Source organism: Symphalangus syndactylus, chromosome 10, assembly GCF_028878055.3.
Source record: "Symphalangus syndactylus isolate Jambi chromosome 10, NHGRI_mSymSyn1-v2.1_pri, whole genome shotgun sequence".
Classification (NCBI taxonomy): domain Eukaryota; kingdom Metazoa; phylum Chordata; class Mammalia; order Primates; family Hylobatidae; genus Symphalangus; species Symphalangus syndactylus.
In genome coordinates, this window is record NC_072432.2 from 128,499,892 (window position 1) to 128,515,639 (window position 15,748).

The 15,748-nt window shown below is 36.3% G+C and overlaps 1 protein-coding gene across 10 annotated transcripts in view; it reads left to right on the forward strand.

Moving 5' to 3' along the window:
• Positions 1-15,748, forward strand: part of UNC5D (unc-5 netrin receptor D) — a 564,646-nt gene that overhangs the window by 206,761 nt on the left and 342,137 nt on the right. The window contains exons 1-2 of one of the 10 annotated variants that reach the window (XM_063611463.1): positions 4,328-4,476; positions 11,600-11,760. The exons of 7 other annotated variants lie outside the window; for them this stretch is intronic. In XM_063611463.1, the coding sequence (XP_063467533.1) occupies positions 11,730-11,760 (31 nt within the window). In that variant the 5' untranslated portion in view covers positions 4,328-4,476; positions 11,600-11,729. Of the gene's footprint in view, positions 1-4,327; positions 4,477-11,387; positions 11,761-15,748 lie in introns of those variants that run through there. 2 more of the 10 variants (XM_055295948.2, XM_055295944.2) reach the window with 2 other exon arrangements.

The window sequence follows — 15,748 nt, forward strand, 5'->3', positions numbered from 1 at the left end:
AATATGGTAAATTCTTAATTTTGTTTTGAAATATCTTAAACACTATAAACAGATTAATCCACAAACACTTGAAAGATTAAATATGATTCACGTCCTAATGTAAACATTAAAGATTGCATTTCACTTTTTTAGTAACAGAGGACAGGTTATAACTTTCCAACGGTAGCAAAACATTCTCTGTCTTCACTCCTACATTTCTTTCATGCATTTCTGGGGAAAACTGGCAAAAGAAATATGCTGGCTAAAATGTACTAACTTGGTCATACAGAAGTACTGCAGTTTCTAAGAACTGGAAATTACAGGTAGAATGACATTGGAAGTTGTATTCAGATGGTACAGTAGAGCCATGTGTGATAACAATAATCCAGTTGACTACATCATAATATTTCTAAGCACATGAAACAATGTAAGAATTCATTCAAAAAAATGTAAAGCTTTTTTGGAGATAAAATGAAAATAACTCATAAGGGCCAAAGAAGAAAACAAATGTAATTAACTGATACATGTAAATTAGTTGTGGGTGGGGAGATGAACTGTAAAACTTGAATTTCAAGTGTTGGACACTGTCTCCTCTGGGTTTTGGAATCATTGACATGGAAGCTATAAATAGTGTTCAAAGTTTCCTCTAAGGGTAGCTGTCGAAGGCAGTCAACCTCTTTGAATTCTGGTCATTTTCTGAGCTGAAGAATACTGAGAAATCACACCAAAATTATGTTGCAGGTTACGTTATGGACTTGAAATGATTATTTTCTTGGAAATAAGCATTTATCAAACTCGTAGAAAGTTTTAGCCATGAAGTATAGAAGATATGGAGTTTATTAATATTTATATTAAAAGGGATTCTTAAATATTTGTGCTTGGCAATATTTATGAATATTTGGAGTATCAGAGAAATTATTCTGTGACTTCAATTTCAAATTTGTAATTTGAATAATTAAGCTATAACTGATTGTAAGTGGGAACTTAGTAAGCTTGTAAACATTAGAGCACATAATTTGTAAATTTTGCATTTCTTCACATTATAGTTTTAATGTTTTGATTCTAACAATATTTTGATTATACACTGGGGTCTATAAGTGAGACTGTTGAAGTCTTCAGAAATATTAAATGTATAAAAGCTGTTTTAAATGTTTGAAGATGTTTAAATTTATAATAAAAACAAGCATTAGTCAAAGCACCCTTGAAATAATGTTTATTACACTTAGGATAGGATTCATTTAGCTACTTAATTTAAGAAAGCTATATTTTGGGGCTTATAATTCCTTTAAAATTAGTATTATAGAAGCTAAACAAAAGCCCTGAACTGTGTCCTTTTCTGCACTCAAAAACTACTCTTGAGTATATCAAAAACTGTGTATTTAGCTGAGAAACTTTCTGGTATTTTCAAGAGTTGGCATTCAGTTGGGTCAGTTTGATGGTGTCATACAGAAATTTTTAGTGTTAGATTGTATATCTCCATATAAATACTAATCAAAAACTGTATTCTGTCACAATAGGAGAGATTGGGAATGTGGAAACTGGAAGACAAAAATTTTTTATAACCCACAAATGCTTAAGGGACTATATACCCTAAAATGATGACTACTGAGATTCATAACTCCTACTGTGTTTCAGTTAAGAAACAAAACAAATGACAGACATACATACACACATATAAAAAGCCTAGGGATTTTTTTTCATGAAATATTTAGTACCAATTACTATATGATTCTATATTTGGGGGGGGAAGTACCTAGAAACTATTTTAAATATGTTTAATAGCAATACATGAATCTTACTCAATTTACTACTGTCATTTACTACACAGGAACTTCATTTTAAAAATCTCATTTTCATACTTAGTCATTTTTTTTTTCTTTGAGACAGTGTCTCACCATGTTTGTTGCCCAGGCTAGTCTCGAACCACTGGGCATAAGAAATTTCCTGCCTCAGCTTCATGAGCAGCTGGGATACAAGTTTGTGCCACTGTGCCTGGCTCATACTTCGTTATTCTAAGGGACAAAGTATGCTCTCATGTTCTTAGAATGGATATTGCATTTATCATGCTCATTATAAAAATTTAAACATATGCCATTGTCTATAGGTGTTTTCCTGAAAACCATCATATTATGTTTATATTATTGACTTCTTGATTTTTCAATGTGTTACATTTCCTCTCCAGCATGGAATGAGTAGATGGTACATCTGTAAGATAAAACTGCAATGAAAAAAAAAAAAGTAATCCTTTTGATCCATGTAGAATGGTCAGCAAAGTTCTTTTCTGGCAGCAGATAAACAGGTCTTCCCCATATCATTGTTCAGCTGAAGGAAATATCTATGGATGGGTATCTGATGAATACCTATTAAATACTCTAAACCATTAAATATGCTAATATCCATCCCAGGATCAGGGCCAACCAACATTTATATACATGAATGATATTTTATTGGCTTCCTATAAAATCGATCTTTCTCCTCCATCCTCCAACACCCACCCACGGAGTCTTCTGAATTACGGTTTGGAGTGGTGCTATTAGCCAATATCTAAGAAGGCTATAGAAAAGAGATCTGTAAAAACTTGTGGGGTCTTCCGTAAAGATGTTGTTATGATCTCTGTCATTGGATTACAGTGTCCCTTTTGTGAGTACCTTTTCTGTGAGAAATGGTTTGCTGCTTTGTGAATTTAGTAACAGGAGCAATTGGATTTCTTCTGCGCAGTTGATTTTTTTTTTTTCTCTTACTGATATTTGGCTTGTAAACTGATTGGATTTCTCTCATGAGAAGTCAGAATATTGAATCTTATGGTAAATAATCTGGTATTACTATTACATCTGGCTCAGTTTTAACTCTGTACTTTGTTTTTCAGTATTCTTATTTCCACTTTTTCCAAATTTATGTTATATTAGTATGTTTTAAATCTATTTGGAAGCTACCCTTTATCCATTTTGGAAAAGTCAAAAAAAAAAAAAACAAAAAAAAAACACAGATTAGTTGAGAAAGCCTCGCAGAAGGCAATATGATAGAGTAAGGAGACCGACTCCAGACAGACGTGGCTTTGAATTTTGTCTCCATTTAGTAATAATGGCATTTTGAATTATATATTTTGACCTTTCTGATTTTCACCTAACTCATTTGTATAATGGGAATAAGGGTAGCTGCATTTTTAAATGAATGTGAAAATTTTAAAAAGATTAAGTGACATTTGTAGAGTGTCTTCATGGTGCCTCAGTGGTGCACAGGATTAGGATAATTTTAAAATGTATCATTCCAACTCAGATGGTTTGGAGAGTTTAATGGGGCACTATTAGTAATCATGCTGGGACAACCAGCCTAAAATCAGGTCTTTTATAAGCAAAGATATGTGGGCATCTTGCATATAGAAAACTTTAAATGTCTTTATGCTCACATCCACTATCAAGGATCACCTTATTTGTGTGTGTGTATACATTTTTTTTCCTGCAGAGAATAACATAAGACAAACTACCTTTAGTGGGAGATTTATATTGATTCTGGCCTTTGCATAAATTTGCTTTGATAAAGTTTGCAGCAGGAAGCAAGACTCCAAGTATAAGGTTGGAGTTAGATGAAAACTCTAGTGAATGATCAAGAACATGTAAAGCAGAGACCAAGAGCTAGAGAATTTAGGATATCAACTTATCCAAGAACAGGGAACATTTATCAGAGGCGCATTTAGCAAAATCAGGACCTGAGGTTGTAGTCCAATGTCAGATAATTCTGAGGTCAGGTCTGGCTTAAGGGACTGCAAGGCTAAGCATATAAGTGGAGATAAAAGGACCCCTGTTCTGGGACAGATGGACGCAGGGGCCAGAAATCTGGCCTGATGAGTTAGACAGCTCTGGTTCATACATTGATTTTTTTTTTTAAGCTGAGCGTGACCTTGGGCAAATTATTTAAACTATCTCAGCCCCTAGTTCTAGATCTTGAAATGCGGAAAATAATGCGTATGCCACAGATTGCCTTATAGACTGAAAAGTACTTAAAATAGTGCCTGGTCCCCGGCAGGCTGTCAATAAATCGTCATCCTCATCATCATCATCATCATGTCTGTGTATGATGCCTGCATTCTGTAAGCTGATTCAGTGTGTGCCACTGTTAGGAAAAATAACGTGAGAGTAACTTCTTCTTAATTTTCAGGAAACCTAAATTTGTTTGGGATATTCTCCATTGACAGTTTCTCTGAGATCCATGTTTCCCCCTTTGGTGTTTGCTGCTACTTGTTGGCCAGTGGGGGGCAACAGATAACAAAACAAATGAACAAGTTGCATAAATATTTCATGCCATTCTTCCCAAATCAACCCATTCCAAGTGGTAACCACTTGGGCAAGTTTAAAAACCAATGTCTGATTTAGAACACACTGTGTTTGTGACATCATGAATTCTTGTTTTAGCAGAAGTCTCTTGAAGCTATGGAAAAGCAACACCCTAATTCTTCAGGCTTCATTTTCTCCGCCTGCCAAAGCCATGGGATAGACTAAGGTCTATCTGAGTTCCCTGTCATTCCCAAGAAGGGTATCATCTTCTAAATATGGAAAGTCATTTTTCCATCTTCTAAATATGGAAAGTTGTTTTCCTAAATATGGAAAGTCATCTTCTAAATATGGAAAGTCGTTTTCCTTCTAAATATGAAAAGCACAGTTCCTGTGCTATGTGTCTATACCTTTACTGAATTCCTGACTATGTGTCTATACCTTTACTGAATTCTTGACTCCACCGATGTGTCAAAAATCTCTCAGGCTGGCATATTTCACTTTTAAAGGTAAACTGAAGGAGGTAGCGAAATTTTCAGTTGTAAGAAAGTATGTCCAATAGCACTATATAGAGATATAAAGGTCACAAAACAAGTATTTTCAGAATCAGTGCTTTTCCCCGCATAATGCACCCTCTAATCCTCAATGTTTTGTTTACCATGCTGTCCTCAAGTTCAACTTCATCACGCTGGTGACCTGTATTGCCAGGCAGTAGCAATAGGCCTCTGGAGTCTCTACCTAACTCCATTCTTTGTTGCGGAGAAATGTTTCTTCATAGGTAAGAAACTAAGCATGCCCATCTGGGCTTAACTGAGATCCTGAAAGCTCTCTGAGTGCATGTTGATGGTCTCATTTTAAAGTCCCCGTTGTATCATGGGGGCACATCACAGGAACACAAATTACTGTTAGCGAGTGCATTCTTCCAAACTCAGCCCAGGTCTCTCGGAAAATTCAGCCACTTTTAGCTGCTTCTCATGAAGCCTGTTTTATGAGAAAAATTATTAAAACATGAATTTTAAGCTTTTTTGTTCTCTGTTGTGATTTCTTTGAAACTTTGAGCTTAAATTCAGCCAGACAAGTAGTCCACTCTCTGCTTCTGTTGGCGTCTTCCTGATGAATGTATTTGGTCCATTTGTTAAACTAGCACCATTTAGCAAGTTAAGTACCTAACTAGCATGCTAAATTAAGTAACTAATTTAGAAGCAAACCCTTTGCATCTCGCCTCCTCCCCAAAGCCTTCCTGGGCTACCTTTGCTGTTTATTTTAGACACGAATATTGATACATGTGGAAGTGCTATGTAAATGTGAGCGGCTGTTGCCAATTTTTACCTTCCCTAGACAACTCTGCCATGTAAAACATTTGTCACAAGTGAATTAGTATATGTTCATTGATTGATGAGTGCTATTTTTGTCTTCCTATTATTGTTCTTGATTCATGTGTTTTCATATATACCAATCAGTGATTCATACATGGTGATCTATCTCCATGAAAGACTATATATGTTCTGAGAGGAGGGTAGGGACCAGACTGTATCTACTCTTTTGAGAAAGATTTAATAAGAGTCTGCATTTTATATGTTTTCTAAAACTTTGGCTGCTGGAAGATTGCAGGTCTTTGGAGCAGGCAATCTTCTGTTGGTGTGACTCCCCTCTTGGCCGTGAACATTTGGTTTTCTTATACCAGTAGACCTTGACCTACTATTTCATAAGGCTGGATCCAGGGATTGTAGTTTTTTTTTCACTACTGCAGTTTCAAATGTAGCCAGAAAGGAGAGAAACTCAGAACATACTCCTTGGCCTATCCATGGTTTCTCTTTGCTAGCTTTCAATTACCTGCATTCAACTGCAGTCCAAAAATAGGTGAGTACAGCACAGTAAGATTTTGAGAGAGAAATAACTTTTATTACAGTATTGTTATAATTCTACTTTATTAGTTATTGTTAATCTCTTACTGTGTCTAATTTATAAATCAAACTTTATTATAGGTATATATGTATAGGAAAAAACATAGTATAGATAGGGTTTGCTATTATCCACAGTTTCAAGCATTCACGGAGGGCCTTGGAATGTGCCCCCTGAAGATAAGGGTGACTACTGTAATTTAGTCTCCTCCACTTCCTTTTCTTGGTGGTGCCTTGAATTGTGAACTTCTTAATATCCTAGAACAGAAGTAGGTCAAAATGTTAGTTAAGAAACTGAGTATGTTAGACATGGGTCATTGGCTTTCAAAGTGATTCCTAACAATTGACATCTCTTTGATTTTGGTATAATGAAACTGAGGTATAAAATAGGTTGCCCATTTGCGCTATGTTGCGTCATAGAGTAGGTTAATGAGAATATGCTGGCTGAAGAGTTTATACTAGATCTCACTTGGGAGGAACGAAGGAGAATCAGCGCCATATGCAATAGAATCCATCGTCTGACCATTATTTGTCTAATGAGCGGGACAACCAACGAGAAGCAGAAATTCTTTAAGGGGTTTGATGAAGTGCCCTGTCTTGTGCCAACAGAATTCTGATTCCAGGACCTATTTGATTTGTAGAATGATAACAAAGTAATTTTTTAGCACTATCTATATTCCAAGTGCACCATAGCATATGTTGTCCTCAGAAAACCCTGTACATCCTGTATAGCCGATGTTTCCTTGCAAAACGTCAAATTACTTTCACTTTATTTTTCTTCCTGTTTATTATAAATTGACATAAACACATTTGGCTATTCAAGGTTATTAGATTTTTTTAATTGGTGGTTTTTGTTCTGTTTTTTAATAGGGACCTACAGTTATTGAAGGTAGGTGAGAGTTACATGTGTCTTCCTTCATAACCTTGCTGCCATTCACAAGTATATTTTGGACCAAATCCTACTGCACATAAATATATTTATTAGAAGGAAAGTATGAAATTAGTTATACACCACACTAGGTAAACAGTGACATCCAGCATTCCCTTATCTAAGGGTTCTGCCCCCAGCATGTATGCAAGATTGATTGTGACAAACACAACAGTTACTCTAGAGGCATGAGGTAAGAGTCTATACTAGATCTTACTTGGGAGGAATTACAGTAATGTAATTTATAATCAGCATTGGTAACCGGAATCTTCTGAAACAGTGGTTGGATTAGAGACTCTTTAAAAAACAAAGCTCAAGTCCCACCTCAAAGGTCCAGTCTTTGTATAACTTGTTGATAGAATAGTATGTTTAGTAGTTTGAATATTTCCAGCCAATCCAAGGAATTTGAACACAACAAAATTCACCAATGAAAATCCATATGAAAAATCTGTTATATGTTAATTAATAAAACCTCTGTTCCCGAGGAGAGATAAGACAGCTGAAGTGTTTGTTGTAGCTCTTATAATGCTTAGATTATATAACAGCAAACCCAATTCAGACAAGTAATTACCTTCGGTTGGTTGTAAATTAAAACTCTATTTCTTACACCGTCTCTCTCTCTCTCTCTTTGTTTCTCTCTCTCTCTTTGTTTCTCTCTCTCTCTCACAAACACACACACATACACACACACACGCACACACCCCACTGTGCTTAAGTATTTGACAGTAAATTACAGACATCAAAATACCATATTATAGGTGAGGACCATTAGGCTCAGGGAGCTTCCTCTGGGTTTACAACCAGTAATAGGAGAGGAATGACCTCATGGCTTTGGATATATTCACATTCGTTCTTTATACCACGTCAGGTATCCAGAGCTTATTCTATCCCAGGGTGCTAAAACCCAAGTAACTGTATTTAATGTACTATGAACACTGTACTGTGCTTTACCAAGAAGGATATTCTGAGAACTTCTGTAAAATGTGCACCTACTGTGTGTGCTGTCTTGGGGCATACAGAGACTTCTCTGCTAGTGAGTCAGTTTGCTCTCTGTGGAAATGAGGAAGGATCTAGGGGAAAGGCATGGAGATCATTCTGCGGGAGTCACAGACTCCCACAGAATGCTGAATCAAGGGGCAGCCAGCATTCTTAGCCTGGAAAAAATTGTGAAACAGTGAAAGGAGATGGGAGTCTAAAGCACACAGCTGGACCTTGAACAGAAGAGGCATGTTATGGCGTCATCTGCTGCTGCTTGGTCTAAGTGATGGTGGGTTTAGTTCTTTGGTGATTTGCAAAAGAAAGCTTACTGATCTCAGTGGGAATCTGCGGACTATTTAGTTCTATTTCAGAAGGAGGGCAATGCATCATTTCTATTTCCGATCGTCGCCTGCCAATGGTAATAGCTTCACACTGGAAAGAATTTTTTTTATTATTATGGTTACAAGTGCAAGACTATTTTGCAAATGATCTTTCCCAACTTATTTTATGATTGTTGTCATAAAGTAAACACTTAGGATATAATATAGAATTATATTTGCATATACAGCTCTCCATGGAAGTGTATCAAAAGGTTATATATATTAGCTGATCATCTTTTGTAATGAGAATAGAATCAGAAATTGTATGCTATTTGTAAATCCTCTTAGAAGATATAAGAAAGGGTCACTTTGTTCACTGCTTTTAATATAGAAATTTATGATATTTATTGTAAGTGTTCTTTCTCACTCATTCTTTAAACACATACTTTTGTTGAAAACATAAATTATTTGACAGATTATAACACAAGAATTTGATTTGGTAGTCTTTCTTATCTAGTGTTCAAAGTATTTCGGGGAACCTTTTTTTCACCCATCTCTGAATGTTCATCTTCCATACAGAAGGTGACTGAATTGGCAGTCATTACTGAAAGAAACATCAAATTTCCCATTCTCTATTCTGCCCCACTGAAGTGTGGATGTGTTACAGTACTTGGTTTCATATTCTTTAAACATTCTGCTAGCTCTTCTTACTGAACCAAGTGATAAGCTCTTTGGGAGGACTTGGCTAATTTCAGTTTGTAAGCACGTTCAATCTGAGATTAAACATTTAGAGAATGTTTATCTCCTGGAAAGTAATCAGCCTATTGCAGATTTCTTTTCTTTCTTTTTTCAGCCTTTATGGAACGGCCTGATTAATTTTCTTTTTCCCTTTCAAGTAACACATGGAATGAGTATGTGTGTGTGTGTAAGTGTGCATGCATATGCATGATTGCATTTACCATGCATATAGAAACACTTTCTCTCTCTCTCTTCCCAAATTCATTCATCTTCTGAAATCAAATTAGAAGAGGAAAAACTCATGCCTTGATTAATCCTAGCCTTAGGAAGATCAATGGCAACAGAAATGAGAGAATATGTGGACCCTGGCTGGAAATTTCTGACCTGGTCCACCGTCCACCCTGAATTGAAGACTCTTTGACTCCTAGGTTTCTATTATTTCAACTACACTTATGCTTCTTCTGAAGACTATTAGAATTCTAAGATTCCATAGTAATACAAACCTCATAAGAATTATCCTTGTCAATAAAGGAGGATAACAAATTTTATTTAGTAATTTTGATATTTTAAAAGGTGGAAGCCACAGATAGTATCATTTTTGCATTTTAACCAATTGTAATTGTTAACAAAGCACCTTCTTCTGTTTACTTTTAAACTGTCTCAGTTTAGATGATAAACTATAGCATCACCCTAGCTGTGGATCATGATGTTTCCCTCCTAGAGTCATATTTTTATTTAAATGTAGACGATCTTTCTTGACAAAGTGATGTATACATAAGACCTTACCCATTGATTCTGTTGGTATCAGAGTGTAGCCCCCAACTTCGTGTCTTCCTGTCTCTCATGCCAGCCCCCAGTACCTCCTGGGTTCCAGGTTCAGTACTTAACTGGCCTCTCCCTCCACTCTGTCCACTCCTAGTCATTCAGTAAACACATAATTCTTTTCAAGATTCTGAAAGACTTTGTGGCAAGCAAGTACAAAGGAATTGAAAAGGAGTTAACAAAATAAAAACTATGAATAAGTTTCAAAATGTGGTAGAAATCTTTAAACCTGTTACTTGACATTTTTAGTGAAATACGAACAATGCTAGATTGTCATTCTCACTAAAATAATACATTTAACATTTACTATGTCATAAGTGTGCTTCTGAGTTCCCTGTAAATGTTAATTTATTTAAATTATGTAACAGTCTTAAGGGGTTGGTACTATTATGTGCCATTTTAATTTTCACTTGACAAATGAAAAAACTAAAGCTCAGAGGTTAATTAATTTACCCACTAAAAACAAGTGTTGAAGGTGAGCTTTAAACTTGATAATCTGGCTCAGAAGTCTGTGATCCTATCTATAACCCAGTAGTTTAAACTGTGGTCCCTCCAGTATGGGAACATCAACATCACCTGGGAATGTGTTGCATCAGAAACTCTTCGGGAGGAACCCGTCAGCAAACTATAGGTGGTGCTCATTCATGTTTGAGAAATGCACATCTTTCAATTCTTTTTGTGTTAAATAAGTGATTAATACATCTGTAGTATTTATTTATGAGTGATCAAAAGTTACTTTAGAAAATTTGGAAAAATATATAAAAGTTTAAAACTGAAAATTGAATTGGTGGCCATTATGATGATTATAATTTTATAATTTGCTTATATTTGCTTAATGTATTGTGAAAACCTTTTTAGGCATTGACAATTTTTTCTTAAATTTTTTATTTCTATAGGTTTTTGGGGAACAGGTAGTATTTGGTTACCTGAGTAAGTTCTTCAGCAGTGATTTGTGAGATTTTTGTGCACCCACTACCTGAGCAGTATACACTGACCCCGATTTGTAGCCTTTTACTCCTCACCCCCTTCCCACCCTTTCCCCCCGAGTCCTCAAAGCCATTGACAATTTTAAAATATTATTGTAAATGATTCCCTGCATTTCCAACATGCAGATGTTTTATTTGTATGTGGGATTTATTGTTTTTTTTAATGTTTTTGAAATTTTGTTTAATTGCAACGTAACTCACAAACCATATTACATTGTCTCTATGCCCAAAAGAATCTGCAACTGGAGATCAGAAGAAAATTCACTTACATTTTCTTGTAATTACTTCATGCATTTGATCTTTACATTTAATTCTTTAACCTCCATAGCATTTGTTTTATTGTGATATAAGATGTAGATCTAATTTTTAAAAACTAAAAAAAAGTAATTACCCAAGTGTAATTAACTAATTCATTCCTTGTCATTCTTTAAAAAAGCCTAGCAAAATAACTGGGTATGGTTTAGTAAATATTTGTTAAATAAATGAGTTTCATTAGACATCTCCGAATCTCAGAAATTCCCTGTTGTTTTAATGAAGGTTTCAGTTTCCTTACCCCCTTTTCTCATTTTGTAAATTCTGACATAGAGCATCAGTTAATTGCCCTTGGGTCTGTAGATCTTTCACTTCATAGAGGAAATCCAGTTTGTTCCCCATACCCACACCTTCTTGCCTAACACAGTGACTCTGATGGCCTGTTCTGTGAGGATTACTTCTTCCCTAACAGAATCTCAGTTGCATGTAAGCTTCACCTTGAGGGAAGATGGAAACTAATATCCGTGTGGTGTTCTACAGTTTGTGCTTTCACAAGCATGGATCTCATCTTCACAGGGATATCCAGAGGTATTGGAGCAGATATTAATTAATATCACTTAGCACAGTGACTCCCATCACCACCACCACCATCATCATTGCCATTATCCTCAGAGCTAAGAGTGAGCATTTTGGTGTGACAATTTTTAATGCCATATGGTTTTACGTGTTCTCCCTGTAATAGCTTGTCTAATTTGTATAAAAACTCAAGTTTTCATGGTGGCACAGAAGTAGAGGAAGTTGGCTAAACTCACATAGCAAGGAAGGAGAAAACATCAGTATTTTGTAGATGTACAACCTAGTAAATGCTTATCACTAACTCTACTAAATATGTACTAAAATGCTTATTGAATTGATGTAATTTAACTTATTTATAAGGCATATGGCATTCAGGGGGTTAATTTGTCCAAGGACAAATGGCTAGCTGTTTTGTAAGAGAGCTGCAGCTAAACTCAGAGGTTCTGATTATAAAATTTTTAGCAACTTCAAAAAGGAAGTGGCCTATAGGAGAATAGCCCAGAGAGTCCACATTTGAAACTAGGTTTCAGTCCTTCTACTGACGTGCATTACCTTTTTGTCCTTCAATTCATTCAAATTTTCTAAGCCTGTTTCTGCAAGTATAAAATGGAGAGAATATTAATGTATTTCTAGGAGAAACTGTGAGGCTAAAGTAACATTTAAAGTGCCTAAAAATCTGCCTGGCAGACAATAGTGCCCCCGCATATCCCAATGAATCAACATATTCTATTAAAACAGTAGATGTTTTGGGTGAGCTGACTTGTGGATCTCGTGGGTACTGACATAGCAAGGAAAAAAATTACTTTAGTGCATTTATTATTCATCCTCTACCCTCATCGAGTAGTAGAGATTTGTAGAAAATCTAGTTCCAAATGTTTCCTCCTATTCTTTGCTTCTGGAGTCTTCTGCTATAATTACAGTCCAAAACCAGTAACAGGAGAACTTCTGAAGGTATGGAAATCAAGCATTATTCTACCAGGAAATAATACTCCTCTGTCTGAAGGTTTCCAAATTTGTTCCTAAAAAGTCATCTCATTTTTATATCTCTTTTCCAGTATTCTCCAAAACCTCCCATCCTACCACTGCCCCCCTTTTTGTCTGTTGCAGAATTTTCTAGCTGCAGCAGCAACACATTTTGTCACCAATTTGAAATTAATATTTTTAAATGAACTGGCTGAACTGGAGTTCAAAATATATATATTCTATTCATACTTCTGTCACCCTTACCCTATGCCTATCCCTGGAAGATTTCAGGCTAATGGTTGTTCCATGTCTTTTTGACCAGTGGGGTTTGGGGGCTCCAGTCTGCTAGTTATCATATTTTTAAGACTTTTAAAGAGTATTTTTAAGACAGACTTGAGGAAAGGAGTTAAATGAGGGGTTATATCAAAATTGCTTTAAAAATGATGATGCTGATTGGGAGGCTGAAAAATAATTTCTTATTTTTTTTTTTATTTTTATTTTATTTTTTTTTTTTTTGAGACGGAGTCTCGCTCTGTCGCCCAGGCTGGAGTGCAGTGGCGCAATCTCGGCTCACTGCAAGCTCCGCCTCCCGGGTTCACGCCATTCTCCTGCCTCAGCCTCTCCGAGTAGCTGGGACTACAGGCGCCTGCCACCACGCCCGGCTAATTTTTTGTATTTTTAGTAGAGATGGGGTTTCACCGTGGTCTCGATCTCCTGACCTCGTGATCCGCCCGTCTCGGCCTCCCAAAGTGCTGGGATTACAAGCGTGAGCCACCGTGCCCGGCCTCGAAAAATAATTTCTTATTTTTTAGTAAATTTTTTCCCTGCTTTAATTAATTTCCAGTATAGACATTACTTGACTCAAACTCTTTGGTCTTTAAATTTGTGTTCTTTAGGTAAGTGCTATTTAAAAACCAGGCAGCATCAGCAGCACCTGGGAGTGATTAGATATTCAAATTCTTGGCTTAATCTGCACCTCCCCAGCAGAGGTGGGGCTCAGGAATCAGTAACTTAAACCCTCTTATTTCTTTTTATTTGTATAATTTAGAAAATACAAATGCAGTTTTGTTACATGGATTTATTGTGTAGTGTTGAAATCTGCGCTTTTACTATAACCATCCCGGAATAATGTTCATTGTACCCATCAAGTATTTTGTCATCTCTGAACCCTCTCCCACTTTCACCCTTCTAAATCTTAATATCTGTTACTCTGTACTCCATGTCCGTGTGTACGCATTGTTTAGCTCCCACTTATAAGTGGGAAGATGCGGTATTTGACTTTGTTTTTTAATTGTTTCAATTAAGATAATGGCCTCTAGTTCCATCCATGTTGCTGCAAAAGGTAGGATTTTATTCGTTTTTATCACTGAGTAGTATTCCATGGTGTGTGAGGGCAAGAATCAAATCTGTTGTGCTTATTGTTTTGGCAGAGTAGATGTTCAATAAATACTTGTTTAATGAATGAACACCAAAGCAACATTTTATAAAATCCAGTCCTCTGTTGATGGACACTTAAACTGGTGACATATCTTTGATATCGTGAAGAGTGTTGTGATAAACACACAAGTACAGGTAGCTCTTTGACATAATTTCTTCATGAGAAAGTAGAAAGCTTTCTGCTTTCTAGGTTGGTGCCTACTGAGTTGAACTGCTCACCATTCTTCTCCCTAACGCTGTATTTCTCCTCCCTTCTTTTGCTCCCTCATCATAAGACCTTTCCCATGGCACCTTCCATGTCCTCTCTGTTATTGAGCTTCTGCTCATGGTCTCTGACTCAATGAAGATGTCAGCTCATTCAGGAAGCATTTCTTGGGTCTCAGTCTTACCCTCCACTCTACTGACTTGTCCTGCCCCATGCATTTAGCATCTTTTATAGTGCTTTGGGGTTCATTCATTAAACAAATACTTATCGAGCATCTGCTGTTCAGTACAATAAGCCAAAACAATAAGCACAACAGATTTGGTTCTTGCCGCCATGGAGCTTTTATTTTATATGCTTGGGAAATGGAATTTTGCTTATGTAACTTAACTCACTCTATGTCATCCTGTTGTCATCATTCTTGCCCGTTTTATGTCTTCCACTATATCAAAAGCTCCATGAGATCATCGTACTCTTTCCTCCAGCCTCCCATCTCTGGCACCTGGCCTACTGTTTGCACATGGTAGTTGTGTAATATATTTTAGACCCACAGAGCCTCCTCTACATTGTAACTAAACTGACCTCTGACATTGATTACTATGTGCCGCCTTCTAGTCTTTGGCCTTCTCGTCTTCCATGGTGATCTATTCAGCATGACCTACCCCTCTTTTACAGCTGTTCTAGGCATTCCTGTCCTTCAAGAATCCATTCCCATTTATCTTCTTTATCCACAAAGCCTTTTCAGATTATTTTGACACATGCTGATCTCCACACTCTAGTCTGAATATTGCTTTGTATTATTCTGGAACTATTCAGTGACACATGTTTGTTAGGTTCATATTATACTAGGCATCATCCCTCTGCTGAGTTTTAAGCTGCCTGAGGACAAAGAATGAAAATGGAACTTGTTTAGCACTTAGTAAGATGTCTTGTCTGTAAGTGCTGAATAAATCTGGATGAGGAAATGCACAGTAATGCACACACTAGTGACTCACTAAAACTCCATCTTTGACACTTTTAGAGACCATGGTTCACGTGTCCTGTCCGTTGCTCAGAGTGAGTTACTGGTCTTCTATCAATACGGAGAATAATCCTCAAGAAGATAGACCACTGTATGCTCACCAAGGTTTTCTGTTCTGGGCACCCAGAACCTTTACTTTTTATCTATTCATTATAATATTGATATCTATTTATAATATCAAGATTTTTTTTTTCCTTAGAATTTTAGGACGCCGAAAATGCTTTTTGACTATGTCTAATGAACAAAATAATGCTTTTCTCGCATCTATGACATAGGTATTATTGCTGCCTGTATTCTTCAGAGAAAGCTATATATTATATATTGATTATAAAATACACTTCAAACAAATGAAGATAAACTTAAGTATTATTTCTGAA